This window comes from Tachyglossus aculeatus, chromosome X5, assembly GCF_015852505.1.
Source record: "Tachyglossus aculeatus isolate mTacAcu1 chromosome X5, mTacAcu1.pri, whole genome shotgun sequence".
Lineage (NCBI taxonomy): Eukaryota > Metazoa > Chordata > Mammalia > Monotremata > Tachyglossidae > Tachyglossus > Tachyglossus aculeatus.
This window is the reverse complement of record NC_052097.1, coordinates 11,285,913-11,300,909: the sequence shown is the minus strand read 5'-3', so window position 1 is coordinate 11,300,909 and position 14,997 is coordinate 11,285,913. Positions and strand designations below refer to the sequence as shown.

Below are 14,997 nucleotides of genomic sequence, written 5' to 3'. Positions count from 1 at the left end.
TCCCCTGGAGGCCTCACAGTCTTCATCCCCATTTGACAGAGGAGGGAACTGAGGCCCAGAGAAGTGAAGTGACTTGCCCAAAGTCACCCAGCTGACAACTGGCGGAGCCGGGATTTGAACCCATGACCTCTGACTCCAAAGCCCGACCCCAGAGGCAGAAGGACCGCCCCCCTGTAGCTCCTTCCCCTGTACGGGAAGGTAGCGGGAAGAGTCCAGGCCTGGGCGCTCTGAGGTCCTGGGTTCGAATCCCAGCCCCTCCAGGTACCTGCTGAGTGGCCTTGGGCAAGCCCACTCCACTTCTCTGAGCTTCAGTCCCCTCATCTGCAGAACGGGGACTCAGTCCCTTTTAATAACAATAATAATAATGGCATTTGTTAAGCGCTTACTGTGTGCAAAGCATTCATTCATTCAATCGTATTTATTGAGTGCCTACTGTGTGCAGAGCACTGTACTAAACGCTTGGGAAGTCCAAGTTGGCAACATATAGAGACGGTCCCTACCCAACAGCGGGCTCACAGTCTAGAAAGGGGAGACAGACAACAAAACAAAACATATTAACAAAATAAAATAAATAGAATAAATATGTACAAGTAAAATAAATAGAATAATAAATCCGTACAAACATATATCCATATATACAGGTGCTGTGGGGAGGGGAAGGAGGTAAGATGGGGGGGATAGGGAGGGGGAGGAGGGGGAGAGGAAGAAAGCACTGTTCTAAGCGCTAGGAAGGCTAAAGGTGATCAGGTTGTCCCACGGGGGGCTCACAGTCTTAATCCCCATTTTACAGATGAGGTCACTGAGGCCCAGAGAAGTGAATAATAATGATAGCATTTATTAAGCGCTTACTATGTGCAAAGCACTGCTGTAAGCGCTGGGGGGAATACAAAGTGATCAGGTTGTCCTGCTTGGGGCTCACAGTCATCATCCCCGTTTTACAGATGAGGTAACTGAGGCCCAGAGAAGTGAAGTGACTTGCCCAAGGTCACACAGCAGACATGTGGCGGAGCCGGGATTCGAACCCATGACCTCTGACTCCAAAGCCCGGGCTCTTTCCACTGAGCCACGCTGCGCCCAAAGTCACAGAACTGACAATTGGCGGGGCCAGGAATTGAACCCACGACCTCTGACTCGAAAGGCCGGGCTCTTTCATTCAGTCATTCAATCGTATTTATTGAGCGCTTATTGTGTGCAGAGCACTGGACTAAGTGCTTGGGAAGTGCAAGTTCTTTCCACTGAGCGATGCTGACTTTTTTTCTCTTTCTGACTAAGACTGTGAGCCTCATGTGGGACCTGGTGATCTTTCATCTACTTCAGCTCCTACTACGGTACTTGGCACACAGAAAGCACTTAAATACCACAGTTATTAATATAATTTATATGCTATTTTAGGCCCTCTCAGTGTCCACCCTAACTGAGGTTTTGGGAAACACCAACACCCTTTTCCCATCCATAAAATGGGGGTTCGATGCCCAATATCTCTCCCCCATGGACCACGTGGGCCAGAGGCCGGGTCGGACATGATTACCAGTGCTTGTCCCGGAGTTAGTGCTTAATCCTTGCCATTTGTGAGGAAAGGGAAGGACACCGCATCCGTGGATATGCAGAATTGCCCTCCTGACTGTTCTCCACGTGTGTGTGTGTTTGCTTGTGTGTGTTTGTGTCCACGCGCATGTGTGTTCTGTCCTAGTTCTCTGTGTTCCTGGGCATTATTTTCTTCCTGGAGCTGACGGCCGGGGTCCTGGCGTTTGTCTTCAAAGACTGGATCAAAGACCAGCTGTATTTCTTCATCAACAACAACATCCGAGCCTACAGGGACGATATTGATTTGCAGAACCTCATAGACTTCACCCAGGAATACGTAAGTCGAAATCCCGCGTCCCCCGAGCTCCCGGCCTCTGGAGGAGCCAGCCCCGGCCCGTGTCCATCCTTTTTTTTATTATTTTTTTAATGGCATTTATTAAGGGCTTACTATGTGCAAAGCACTGTTCTATCCCGTTCTGTGTCCCGGCTTGGCCCAGGAGGGGCGGGAATTGCTTCCGGCCACTCTCCGGTGGGCGAGAAGCTAGGGGAGAGCCGGGAAGGAGTCTCGGGGGGTCGTGAGCATCCGTCGGCCGGCCGGCTTTCCTTGCTGTATGATCGGAGAGTTAAAACTCCACTGGGTTTTCCGAGACCTTTCGGTGCTAGTGATTTGCGCAAGCAATAATAGTAAGAAGAGTGAGTGGGGTATTTATTAGGCGCTTACTATGTGCCGGGCACCGTACTAAAGCGCCGGGGCGGATCCGAACAAGGCGGGTTGGACACAGTCCCCGTCCCCCGTGGAGCTCACAGTCTCGATCCCCCTTTTCCAGATGAGGTAACTGAGGCCCAGAGAAGTGAAGTGACTTGCCCAAGGTCATGCAGCAGATAAGTGCAGGATTAGAACCCATGACCTTCTGACTCTCAGGCCTGTGTTCGGTCCACTCCACCCGGGGGTTCTCGGTATCCTGACAGTTCCCGGGCCACGCTGTAAGATTGTAAGATCCTCGAGGGCGGGGATTCATTCATTCATTCATTCAATCGTATTTATTGAGTGCTTACTGTGTGCTGAGCACTGTACTAAGCACTTGGGAAGTACAAGTTGGCAACATATAGAGACGGTCCCTACCCAACAGTGGGCTCACAGTCTAGAAGGAAGCAGCGTGGCTCAGTGGGAAGAGCCCGGGCTTTGGAGTCAGAGTTTATGGGTTCGAATCCCGGCTCCGCCAATTGTCAGCTGGGTGACTTTGGGCAAGTCACTTCACTTCTCTGGGCCTCAGCTACCTCATCTGTAAAATGGGGATTAAGATTTTGAGCCCCCCCGGGACAACCTCCCCAGCGCTTAGAACAGTGCTTGGCACATAGTAAGCGCTTAATAAATGCCATCGTTTTTAGAAGGGGGAGACACAGTCGGCTCGCTCTCCTGTCCCCTCCCAAGCGCTTTGTATGGTATTCCGTGCCTGGCGAGCGCTCAATCAATGCCATCGATTGATTTGATTAGGAATATAGATGGGGGCGGCGGATGGGAGGTCGACCCCGCCGAGGTCGGGGGGTAAGCGGAGGTTCGTCCGAGGATGAGTCGGGGCCGCCTGGCCGTTGAGTGAGAGAGCCGAGCGGGCGAGGGGTCGGCGTTTTGGGGGGAGAGCGTGGGTGGGCCCAGAGGGGCTCAGGGGGAGATAAATCGGTTTTCCACGGCCAAAAGTGTCTCGGGGAGGCCTGTGCTCCTTGGGGACGGGGAGGACGGGGAGTCTGGGCCCAGACCACCGGGCCGGGTGCTTCAGACGGCGCGCAATAAAGATCCAGCGTGGCGGAGTGGTTAGAGCCCGGGCCCGGGAGCCAAAAGGTCATGGCATCTAATCCCGGCTCCACCATTCGTCTGCTGTGTGGCTTGGGGCAAGTCAATCAATAAATCAATCGTATTTATTGAGCGCTTCCTGTGTGCAGAGCACTGTACTAAGCACTTGGGACGTCCAAGTTGGCCACATATAGAGACAGTCCCTACCCAGCGGTGTGCTTGCAGTCTATAAGGGGGAGACAGAGAACAAAACCAAGCATACTAACAAAATAAAATAAATAGAATAGGTATGTACAAGTAAAATAACTAGAGTAATAAATATGTACAAACATATATACATATAAACAGGTGCTGTGGGGAAGGGAAGGAGGTAAGATGGGGGGGATGGAGGGGGACGAGGGGGAGAGGAAGGAAGGGGCTCAATCAATCAATCAATCGTATTTATTGAGCACTTACTGTGTGCAGAGCACTGTACTAAGCGCTTGGGACGTCCAAGTTGGCCACATATAGAGACAGTTCCTACCCAACAGTGGGCTCGCAGTCTAAAAGGGGGAGACAGAGAACAAAACCAAACATACTAACAAAATAAAATAAATAGAATAGGTATGTACAAGTAAAATAAATAAATAACTAGAGTAATAAATATGTACAAACATATATACAGGTACTGTGGGGAAGGGAAGGAGGTAAGATGGGGGGATGGAGGGGGACGAGGGGGAGAGGAAGGAAGGGGCTCAATCAATCAATCGTATTTATTGAGCGCTTACTGTGTGCAGAGCACTGTACTAAGTGCTTGGGAAGTCCAAGTTGGCAACATGTAGAGACAGTCCCTACCCAACAGTGGGCTCACAGTCTAAAAGGGGGAGACAGAACAAAACCAAATATTTATTGAGCGCTTACTGTGTGCAGAGCACTGGACTAAGCACTTGGGAAGTCCAATTTAGCAACATATAGAGACGGTCCCTACCCAACAGCGGGCTTACAGTCTATGGGCCTCAGTTACCTCACCTGTAAAATGGGGATGGAGACCAGGAGCCTCAGATGAGACAGGCTATGTCCAACCCGATTGACTTGCGTCCGCCCCAGCGCTTAGTACAGTGCCTGGCACGGAGTAAGCGCTTAGCAAATACCGCAACGGTTGCAGTTATCATTATTATCCAAGAGCCCTTCTAGACTGTGAGCCCGTTGTTGGGTAGGGATTGTCGCTACTCGCTGCCGAATCGTAGTGTCTGAGCGCTTAGTCCAGTGCTCTGCACACATGAGCGCTCAGTAAATATGACTGAATGAAAGAATGAAGGAAGAGCAGCTCCCTGATTGTCCCTACTCGTTGCCAAATCGTAGTCTCCGAGCGCTTGGTTCAGTGTTCTGCACATAGTGAGCGCTCAATAAATACGACTGAATGAAAGAATGAAGGAAGAGCAGCTCCCTGATTGTCCCTACTCGTTGCCAAATTGTAGTCTCCAAGCACTTAGTTGGGTGCTGTGCACACAGTGAGCACTCAATAAATTCATTCATTCATTAATCGTATTTATTGAGCGCTTACTGTGTGCAAAGCACTGTACTAAGTGCTTGGGAAGTACAAGTTGGCAACATATAGAGACGATCCCTACCCAACAGTGGGCTCACAGTCTAGAAAGGGGAGACAGAGAACAAAACAAAACGTATTAACAAAATAAAATAAATAGAATAAATACCATTGAATGAAAGAATGAAGAGCAGCTCCCTGATTGTCCCTACTCGTTGCCAAATCGTAGTCTCCGAGCGCTTAGTCCAGTGCTCTGCACATAGTGAGCGCTCAATAAATACGATTGAATGAAAGAATGAAGGAAGAGCAGCTCCCTGATTGTCTCTACTCGTTGCCAAATTGTAGTCTCTGAGCGCTTAGTTGAGTGCTCTGCACACAGTGAGTGCTCAATAAATACGATTGAATGAAAGAATGAAGAGCAGTTCCCTGATTGTCTCTACTCGTTGCCAAATTGTAGTCTCCTAGTGCTTAGTTGAGTGCTCTGCACACAGTGAGCGCTCAATAAATACGTTTGAATGAAAGAATGAAGGAAGAGCAGCTCCCTGATTGTCTCTACTCGTTGCCAAATTGTAGTCTCCTAGTGCTTAGTTGAGTGCTCTGCACACAGTGAGCGCTCAATAAATACGATTGAATGAAAGAATGAAGAGCAGCTCCCTGATTGTCTCTACTCGTTGCCGAATTGTAGTCTCCGAGCGCTTAGTTGAGTGCTCTGCACACAGTGAGTGCTCAATAAATACAATTGAATGAAAGAATGAAGAGCAGCTCCCTGATTGTCTCTACTCGTTGCCAAATCGTAGTTTCCTAGTGCTTAGTTGAGTGCTCTGCACACAGTGAGCGCTGAATAAATACGATTGAATAAAAGAATGAAGGAAGAGCAGCTCCCTGGTTGTCTCTACTCGTTGCCGAATTGTAGTCTCCGAGCGCTTAGTTGAGTGCTCTGCACACAGTGAGTGCTCAATAAATACAATTGAATGAAAGAATGAAGGAAGAGCAGCTCCCTGGTTATCTCTACTCGTTGCTGAATCATAGTCTCCGAGCGCTTAGTTGAGTGCTCTGCACAGAGTGAGTGCTCAATAAATACAGTTGAATGAAAGAATGAAGGAAGAGCAGCTCCCTGATTATCTCTACTCGTTGCCAAATTGTAGTTTCCTAGTGCTTAGTTGAGTGCTCTGCACACAGTCAGTGCTCAATAAATACGATTGAATGAAAGAAGGAAGAGCAGCTCCTTGGTTGTCTCTACTTGTTGCCGAATTATAGTCTCCGAGTGCTTAGTTGAGTGCTCTGCACACAGTGAGCGCTCAATAAATACGATTGAATGAAAGAATGAAGGAAGAGCAGCTCCCTGGTTGTCTCTACTCGTTGCCAAATTGTAGTTTCCTAGTGCTTAGTTGAGTGCTCTGCACACAGTGAGCGCTCAATAAATACGATTGAGTGAAAGAATGAAGAGCAGCTCCCTGATTGTCTCTACTTGTTGCTGAATCGTAGTCTCCGAGTGCTTAGTTGAGTGCTCTGCACACAGTGAGCGCTCAATAAATACGTTTGAATGAAAGAATGAAGGAAGAGCAGCTCCCTGATTGTCTCTACTCGTTGCCAAATTGTAGTCTCCTAGTGCTTAGTTGAGTGCTCTGCACACAGTGAGCGCTCAATAAATACGATTGAATGAAAGAATGAAGAGCAGCTCCCTGATTGTCTCTACTCGTTGCCGAATTGTAGTCTCCGAGCGCTTAGTTGAGTGCTCTGCACACAGTGAGTGCTCAATAAATACAATTGAATGAAAGAATGAAGAGCAGCTCCCTGATTGTCTCTACTCGTTGCCAAATCGTAGTTTCCTAGTGCTTAGTTGAGTGCTCTGCACACAGTGAGCGCTGAATAAATACGATTGAATAAAAGAATGAAGGAAGAGCAGCTCCCTGGTTGTCTCTACTCGTTGCCGAATTGTAGTCTCCGAGCGCTTAGTTGAGTGCTCTGCACACAGTGAGTGCTCAATAAATACAATTGAATGAAAGAATGAAGGAAGAGCAGCTCCCTGGTTATCTCTACTCGTTGCTGAATCATAGTCTCCGAGCGCTTAGTTGAGTGCTCTGCACAGAGTGAGTGCTCAATAAATACAACTGAGTGAAAGAATGAAGGAAGAGCAGCTCCCTGATTATCTCTACTCGTTGCCAAATTGTAGTTTCCTAGTGCTTAGTTGAGTGCTCTGCACACAGTCAGTGCTCAATAAATACAATTGAATGAAAGAAGGAAGAGCAGCTCCTTGGTTGTCTCTACTTGTTGCCGAATTATAGTCTCCGAGTGCTTAGTTGAGTGCTCTGTACACAGTGAGCGCTCAATAAATACGATTGAATGAAAGAATGAAGGAAGAGCAGCTCCCTGGTTGTCTCTACTCGTTGCCAAATTGTAGTTTCCTAGTGCTTAGTTGAGTGCTCTGCACACAGTGAGCGCTCAATAAATACGATTGAGTGAAAGAATGAAGAGCAGCTCCCTGATTGTCTCTACTTGTTGCTGAATCGTAGTCTCCGAGCGCTTAGTTGAGTGCTCTGCACACAGTGAGTGCTCAATAAATACAATTGAATGAAAGAATGAAGGAAGAGCAGCTCCCTGGTTATCTCTACTCGTTGCTGAATCATAGTCTCCGAGCGCTTAGTTGAGTGCTCTGCACAGAGTGAGTGCTCAATAAATACAGTTGAATGAAAGAATGAAGGAAGAGCAGCTCCCTGTCACCGCCGTGTAGGAGCTCTCGGTCTTCGAAAGAAACGTTGAATGGGAGGATGAGTTTGGGGGTGGTTGATGTCAGGGGGTGGGGGGCGGTTCCTGGTGGTCCTGGGGGTCCTGGCGAAGCGTCCTCCGTGCCCTGATATTGTTTCTCTCGCTCTAGTGGCAGTGTTGCGGGGCTTTTGGAGCCGATGACTGGAACCTAAATATTTACTTCAATTGCACAGATTCTAACGCCAGCCGGGAGCGCTGCGGTGTGCCCTTCTCGTGCTGTACCAAAGACCCCGCGGTAAGCGCGGGCGCCGGCCCTCGCCCCGGGCCCGGAGGGGGCTCCCATCGGGGAGGGGCGCGTCCGCCGTCTGGTTGCCGGGCAACCGCCTACGGGGTGCGGAGCACTGCGCTGAGCGCTCGCGGCGGAGTTGGAAGGTGCCAACTCTGCGCTCCTCCCGCCCCGGGTGCCCGCTCTGAGGGGACGAGGGACTCCGCGGGCTTGACTGGCACAGGGCCTATCGGCCCAGCCGGGACCCTGCTCCCATCTGTGGAGCCGGAAGGCTGTCCTGAATAATAATAATAATAATAATAATAATAGTAATGGTATTTCTTAAGCGCTTACTGTGTTCTGGGTTCTAAGTTAGAACCAAGTTCTAAGTTACACTGTTCTAAGCACTGGGGGAGAGCCAAGATAATCAGGTTGTCCCGCACGGGGCTCACAGTCTTCATCCCCATTTTACAGTTGAAGAAACTGAGGCACAAAGTCGTGAAGCGACTTAGTAATGATGATAATAATAATGGTATTAAGCACTTAATGTGTCCTGGGTTCTAAGTTAGAACCAAGTTCCAAGTTACACTGTTCTAAGCACTGGGGGAGAGCCAAGATAATCAGGTTGTCCCACACGGGGCTCACAGTCTTCATCCCCATTTGACAGTTGAGGAAACTGAGGAACAAAGACGTGAAGCGACTTAGTAATAATGGTGATAATAATAATGGTATTTGTTAAGCACTTACTGTGTTCTGAGTTCTGAGTTAGAACCAAGTTCTAAGTTACACTGTTCTAAGCAATGGGGGAGAGCCAAGATAATCAGGTTGCCCCACACGGGGCTCACAGTCTCCATCCCCATTTTACAGTTGAGGAAACTGAGGAAAAAAGACGTGAAGCGACTTAGTAATAATGGTGATAATAATAATGGTATTCGTTAAGCGCTTACTGTGTTCTGGGTTCTGAGTTAGAACCAAGTTCTAAGTTACACTGTTCTAAGCACTGGGGGAGAGCCAAGATAATCAGGTTGTTCCACATGGGGCTCACAGTCTTCATCCCCATTTTACAGTTGAGGAAACTGAGGCACAAAGCCGTAAAGCGACTTAGTAATGATGATAATAATAATGGCATTAAGCGCTTACTGTGTCCTGGGTTCTAAGTTAGAACTAAGTTCTAAGTTACACTGTTCTAAGCACTGGGGGAGAACCAAGATAATCAGGTTGTCCTACACGGGGCTCACAGTCTTCATCCCCATTTTACAGTTGAGGAAACTGAGGAACAAAGTCGTGAAGCGACTTAGTAATGATGATAATAATAATGGTATTAAGCACTTAATGTGTCCTGGGTTCTAAGTTAGAACCAAGTTCCAAGTTACACTGTTCTAAGCACTGGGGGAGAGCCAAGATAATCAGGTTGTCCCACACGGGGCTCACAGTCTTCATCCCCATTTGACAGTTGAGGAAACTGAGGAACAAAGACGTGAAGCGACTTAGTAATAATGGTGATAATAATAATGGTATTTGTTAAGCGCTTACTGTGTTCTGAGTTCTTAGTTAGAACCAAGTTCTAAGTTACACTGTTCTAAGCAATGGGGGAGAGCCAAGATAATCAGGTTGTCCCACACGGGGCTCACAGTCTCCATCCCCATTTTACAGTTGAGGAAACTGAGGAACAAAGACGTGAAGCGACTTAGTAATGATGATAATAATAATGGTATTAAGCACTTAATGTGTCCTGGGTTCTAAGTTAGAACCAAGTTCCAAGTTACACTGTTCTAAGCACTGGGGGAGAGCCAAGATAATCAGGTTGTCCCACACGGGGCTCACAGTCTTCATCCCCATTTTACAGTTGAGGAAACTGAGGAAAAAAGACGTGAAGCGACTTAGTAATAATGGTGATAATAATAATGGTATTTGTTAAGCGCTTACTGTGTTCTGGGTTCTGAGTTAGACCAAGTTCCAAGTTACCCTGTTCTAAGCACTGGGGGAGAGCCAAGATAATCAGGTTGCCCCACATGGGGCTCACAGTCTTCATCCCCATTTTACAGTTGAGGAAACTGAGGCACAAAGACGTGAAGTGACTTAATGATGATAATAATAATGGTGTTTGTTAAGCGCTTAATGTGTTCTGGTTTCTAAGTTAGAACCAAGTTCTAAGATACACTGTTCTAAGCAGTGGGGGAGAGCCAAGATAATCAGGTTGTCCCACACGGGGCTCACAGTCTTCATCCCCATTTTACAGTTGACGAAACTGAGGAAAAAAGACGTGAAACGACTTAGTAATAATGGTGATAATAATAATGGTATTTGTTAAGCGCTTACTGTATTCTGGGTTCTGAGTTGGAACTAAGTTCTAAGTTACACAGTTCTCAGCAGTGGGGGAGAGCCAAGATAATCAGGTTGTCCCACATGGGGCTCACAGTCTCCATCCCCATTTTACAGTTGAGGAAACTGAGGAAAAAAGACATGAAGCGACTTAGTAATAATGGTGATAATAATAATGGTATTTGTTAAGCGCTTACTGTGTGCCAAGCACTGTTCTCAGCACTGGGGGAGATCCAAAATAATCAGGTTGTCCCACATGGGGCTCACAGTCTTCATCCCCATTTTACAGTGGAGGAAACAGAGACACAAAGACGTGAAGCGACTTGATAATATTGATGGTATTTGTTACACAGCTGACAATTGGTGGAGCCGGGATTTGAACCCATGACCTCTGACTCCCAAGCCCGGGCTCTTTCCATGGCGCCACGCTGCCTCCTTACAGTCTAGACAAGGAGACAGACAGGACTAGAAATGAATAAATAAATGAAGAAACCCCAGGCTAGAGGCAGAGCGGAGCAGCCCCTCCGGTGTCCCGCTGTGCTGAGCGCCCAGCAGCGTGGCCTAATAGATAGAGCCCGGGCCTGGGAGCCAGAAGGTCATGGGTTCTAATCCTCCTCCGCCACTCGCCTGCAAGTCACTTCACTTCTCAGGGCATCTGTAAAATGGGGATGGAGACTGCGAGCCCCACGACGGGGACCGTGTCCGACCCGATTTGCTGGTTTCCACCCCAGCGCTTAGTACAGTGCCTGGCGTCCAGTGAGAGCTTAATGAACACCGCTACTTTTTTTTTTACGGCATTTATCAAGCGCTTACTCTGTGCAAAGCCCTGTTCTCAGCGCCGGGGAGGTTACAAGGCGATGAGGTTGTCCCACGGGGGGGCTCCCAGTCTTCATCCCCATTTTCCAGATGAGGGAACTGAGGCCCAGAGAAGTGACTCGCCCAAAGTCACCCAGCGGAGCCGGGATTTGAACCCGTGAGCTCTGACTCCAAAGCCCGGGCTCTCCCCACTGAGCCACGCTGCTTCTTCACAAACACCGCCTTACCTCCTTCCCCTCCCCACAGCACCTGTATATATGTATATATGTTTGTACGGATTTATTACTCTATTTTATTTGTACATATTTATTCTATTTTACTTTGTTAATATGTTTTGTTTTGCTGTCCGTCTCCCCCTTCTAGCCTGTGAGCCCGCTGTCGGGTAGGGACCGTCTCTAGATGTTGCCAACTTGGCCTTCCCAAGCGCTTAGTCCAGTGCTCTGCACACAGTAAGCGCTCCACCATCATCATCATCATCATCATCAATCGTATTTATCGAGCGCTTCCTGTGTGCAGAGCACTGGACTAAGCGCTTGGGAAGTCCAAGTTGGCAACATCTAGAGACGGTCCCTACCCAACAGCGGGCTCACGGCCTAAAAGGGGGAGACAGAGAACAAAACCAAACCAGACGTACTAACAAAATAAAATAAATAAATCATCATCATCATCATCAATTGTATTTATTGAGCGCTTACTATGTGCAGAGCACTGTACTAAGCGCTTGGGAAGTCCAAATTGGCAACCTATAGAGACGGTCCCTACCCAACAGTGGGCTCACAGTCTAAAAGGGGGAGACAGAGAACAAAACCAAACATACTAACAAAATAAATAGTAACAAAATAAAATAAATAGAACCAATTGTCAGCTGTGTGACTTTGGGCAAGTCATTTCACTTCTCTGGGCCTCAGTGACCTCATCTGTAACATGGGGATGAAGACTGAGAGCCCCACGTGGGACAACCTGATCACCTTGTATCCTCCCCAGCGCTTAGAACAGTGTTTTGCACATAGTAAGCGCTTAACAAATGCCATCATTATTATTATTATTATTATTAATTAATACGATTGAATGAATGAATGAATGAAACACCAGTCCTGGTGAGCCCCCCACTTTCCCACGATCCCCACGAGCCGTAGCGATGGGGGCCTGATCTTGTCTCTGCTCTGCCCGTCAGGAAGATGTCATCAACACGCAGTGCGGCTACGACGCCCGGCAGAAACCGGTAGGTGGATTTATTTTTTTTCCCGGGCTCCGTCCGGGGCGAAGCCGGCCCTCCCGCCCGCCCCCGGGATCTCCCCGGATGCTGAGCGATCCCGGGCCTCGGCCCCCGTGGCCCCTCTCTCCCTGTGCGTAGGAGGTGGACCAGCAGATGGTCATCTACACGAAAGGCTGCGTGCCCCAGTTTGAGAAGTGGCTTCAGGACAACCTCACCATCGTGGCCGGGGTCTTCATCGGCATCGCCTTGCTGCAGGTCAGTCCCCCGGAGGGGGAAGAGGGAGGCCCCTTTCATTCATCCATTCATTGTCGTATTTATTGAGCACTTACTGTATATATGTATGTTTGTACATATTTATTACTTTATCTTGTACATACCTATTCTATTTATTTTATTTTGTTAGTATGTTTGGTTTTGTTCTCTGTCTCCCCCTTCTAGACTGTGAGCCCACTGTTGGGTAGGGACTGCCTCTATATGTTGCCAATTTGTACTTCCCAAGCGCTTAGTACAGTGCTCTGCACATAGTAAGCGCTCAATAAATACAATTGAATGACTGATTGACTTACTGCGTGCAGTCATTCATTCATTTGTTTCATTCATTCAATCGTACTTACCCATTCAATCGTATTTACTGAGCGCTTGCTGTGTGCAGAGCACTGTACTAAGCGCTTGGGAAGTACGAGTCGGCAACCTACAGAGACGGTCCCTACCCGACAATGGGCTCACATTCATCCATTTCATTCATTCAATCGTACTTACCCATTCAATCTTATTTATTGAGCACTTGCTGTGTGCAGAGCACTGTACTAAGTGCTTGGGAAGTACAAGTCTGCAACCTACAGTGACGGTCCCTACCCGACAACGGGCTCACATTCATTCATTTCATTCATTCAATTCTACTTATCCATTCAGTCATATTTATTGAGTGCTTACTGTGTGCAGAGCACTGTACTAAGCGCTTGGGAAGTACGAGTCGGCAACATACAGGGACGGTCCCTACCCAACAACAGGCTCACATTCATTCATTTAATTCATTCAATTGTATTTACCCATTCAGTCGTATTTCTTGAGCGCCTACTGTGTGCAGAGCACTGTACTAAGCACTTGGGAAGTACAAGTCAGCAACCTACAGAGACGGTCCCCACCCGACAACGGGCTCACATTCATCCATTTCATTCATTCAATCATACTTACCCATTCAATCATATTTATTGAGCGCTTACTATGTGCAGAGCGCTGTACTAAGTGCTTGGGAAGTACGAGTCGGCAACCTACAGAGACAGTCCCTACCCGACAACGGGCTCACATTCATTTGTTTCATTCATTCAATCGTACTTATCCATTCAATCGTATTTATTGAGCAGTTACTATGCAGAGCACTGGACTAAGCACTTGGGAAGTACAAGTCGGCAACCTACAGAGATGGTCCCTACCCAACAACAGGCTCACATTCATTTGTTTCATTCATTCAATCGTACTTATCCGTTGTCGTATTTATTGAGCACTTACTGTGTGCAGAGCACTGGACTAAGCGCTTGGGAAGTACAAGTCGGCAACATACAGAGACAGTCCCTACCCGACAACGGACTCACATTCGTTTCATTCATTCAATCGTACTTATCCATTCAGCCATATTTATTGAGCGCCTACTTGTGCAGAGCGCTGTACTAAGCACTTGGGAAGTACAAGTCGGCAACAGAAAGAGACGGTCCCTACCCGACAACGGGCTCATATTCATTTGTTTCATTCATTCAATCGTACTTATCCATTCCATCGTGTTTATTGAGCTCTTGCTGTGTGCAGAGCGCTGTACTAAACGCTTGGGAAGTACAAGTCGGCAACATATAGAGACGGTCCCTACCCGACAATGGCTGTAGCCACTAGGCCACGCTGCTTCTCTTGCCATGGACCACCAGACGGGCCCAAGGCCGGCCCGCGGCTAAACCCTGCTGATGAACTACGTGCCCCCCTCTCTCCTCCCGCAGATCTTCGGAATCTGCTTAGCCCAGAACTTGGTGAGCGACATCGAGGCGGTCCGAGCCAGCTGGTAGACCTACTGCCTCGCCCGCCCGACGAGACCCCGGGCCTCCCGACCGACCGACCCCCCGCCTCGCCCGCCCCGGACCTCTCAGCCGCGGACCTCTCCTGGGCCCCGACGGGAAGGAGGAGCGGCCCACGGGATTCCCGGTGCCGGCCGCCTGCCCGCTCTGGCCGCCTCTTCCTCCTCCACGGTGGGATCCCTCGGCAGGACGGGGGTCGCCATCCCCTCCCCCCGGGGACGGACAGGCTGACCGGGAGCGGAGCCATCCGGATCCCTCCGCCTCGGGGGGCCCGGACCTGAGACCTTCGACTCGGACGAGGGGACGGGCGGGAGGGGGAGACTTTTGGGACTGGCGCCGAGCCGCCGAAGCCGGTTTCCCACCCGGGACGTGGCGGGACACGGCCTCCTTCGGGGAGGCCTCCGAGCCGGCGCCCGGGACCGCCGAGGTGCCGGCGGGATGCGGATGAGGGCCGCGGTGGCCGCCTAGGCCTTCCGGACCGTTGGCCGGATTCCCTGGAAGCTCTTGGACCACTGGGATGGGAGGGCATGGTTGGGGTGGGGGGAGAGGTGGGGACTTCTCTGGAGAAGGCTCTGGCTGGGATCCGGTTTTCCCATTTCTTTTCGGAGGTGTTCTTTTCCGGCTAAAAATTTGGCTTTCCTTTTTTCTCTTCCTTTTTTTTACAATCTTCTTCTCTGCATGAACTGTGAATTTCAATCCTGGAAGCGTCTAGGTGCCCCCGGCACCAGCCGTGCCCAAAGGGCCTCCTAACACCCCGTTATTTATTCACAGGCA

General features: G+C 49.1%; 1 protein-coding gene across 2 annotated transcripts in view; it reads left to right on the top strand.

Moving 5' to 3' along the window:
- TSPAN5 (tetraspanin 5) overlaps window positions 1–14,742 on the top strand; it is a 101,515-nt gene extending 86,773 nt beyond the window's left edge. Inside the window, exons 4-8 of one of the 2 annotated variants that reach the window (XM_038769227.1) lie at window positions 1,691–1,861; window positions 7,778–7,839; window positions 12,122–12,169; window positions 12,302–12,418; window positions 14,149–14,742. In XM_038769227.1, coding sequence (XP_038625155.1) covers window positions 1,691–1,861; window positions 7,778–7,839; window positions 12,122–12,169; window positions 12,302–12,418; window positions 14,149–14,167 — 417 coding nt within the window. In that variant the 3' untranslated portion in view covers window positions 14,168–14,742. Of the gene's footprint in view, window positions 1–1,690; window positions 1,862–7,713; window positions 7,840–12,121; window positions 12,170–12,301; window positions 12,419–14,148 lie in introns of both variants that reach the window. The other variant, XM_038769226.1, reaches the window with a different exon arrangement.
- The last annotated feature ends 255 nt before the right edge of the window (window positions 14,743–14,997 follow it).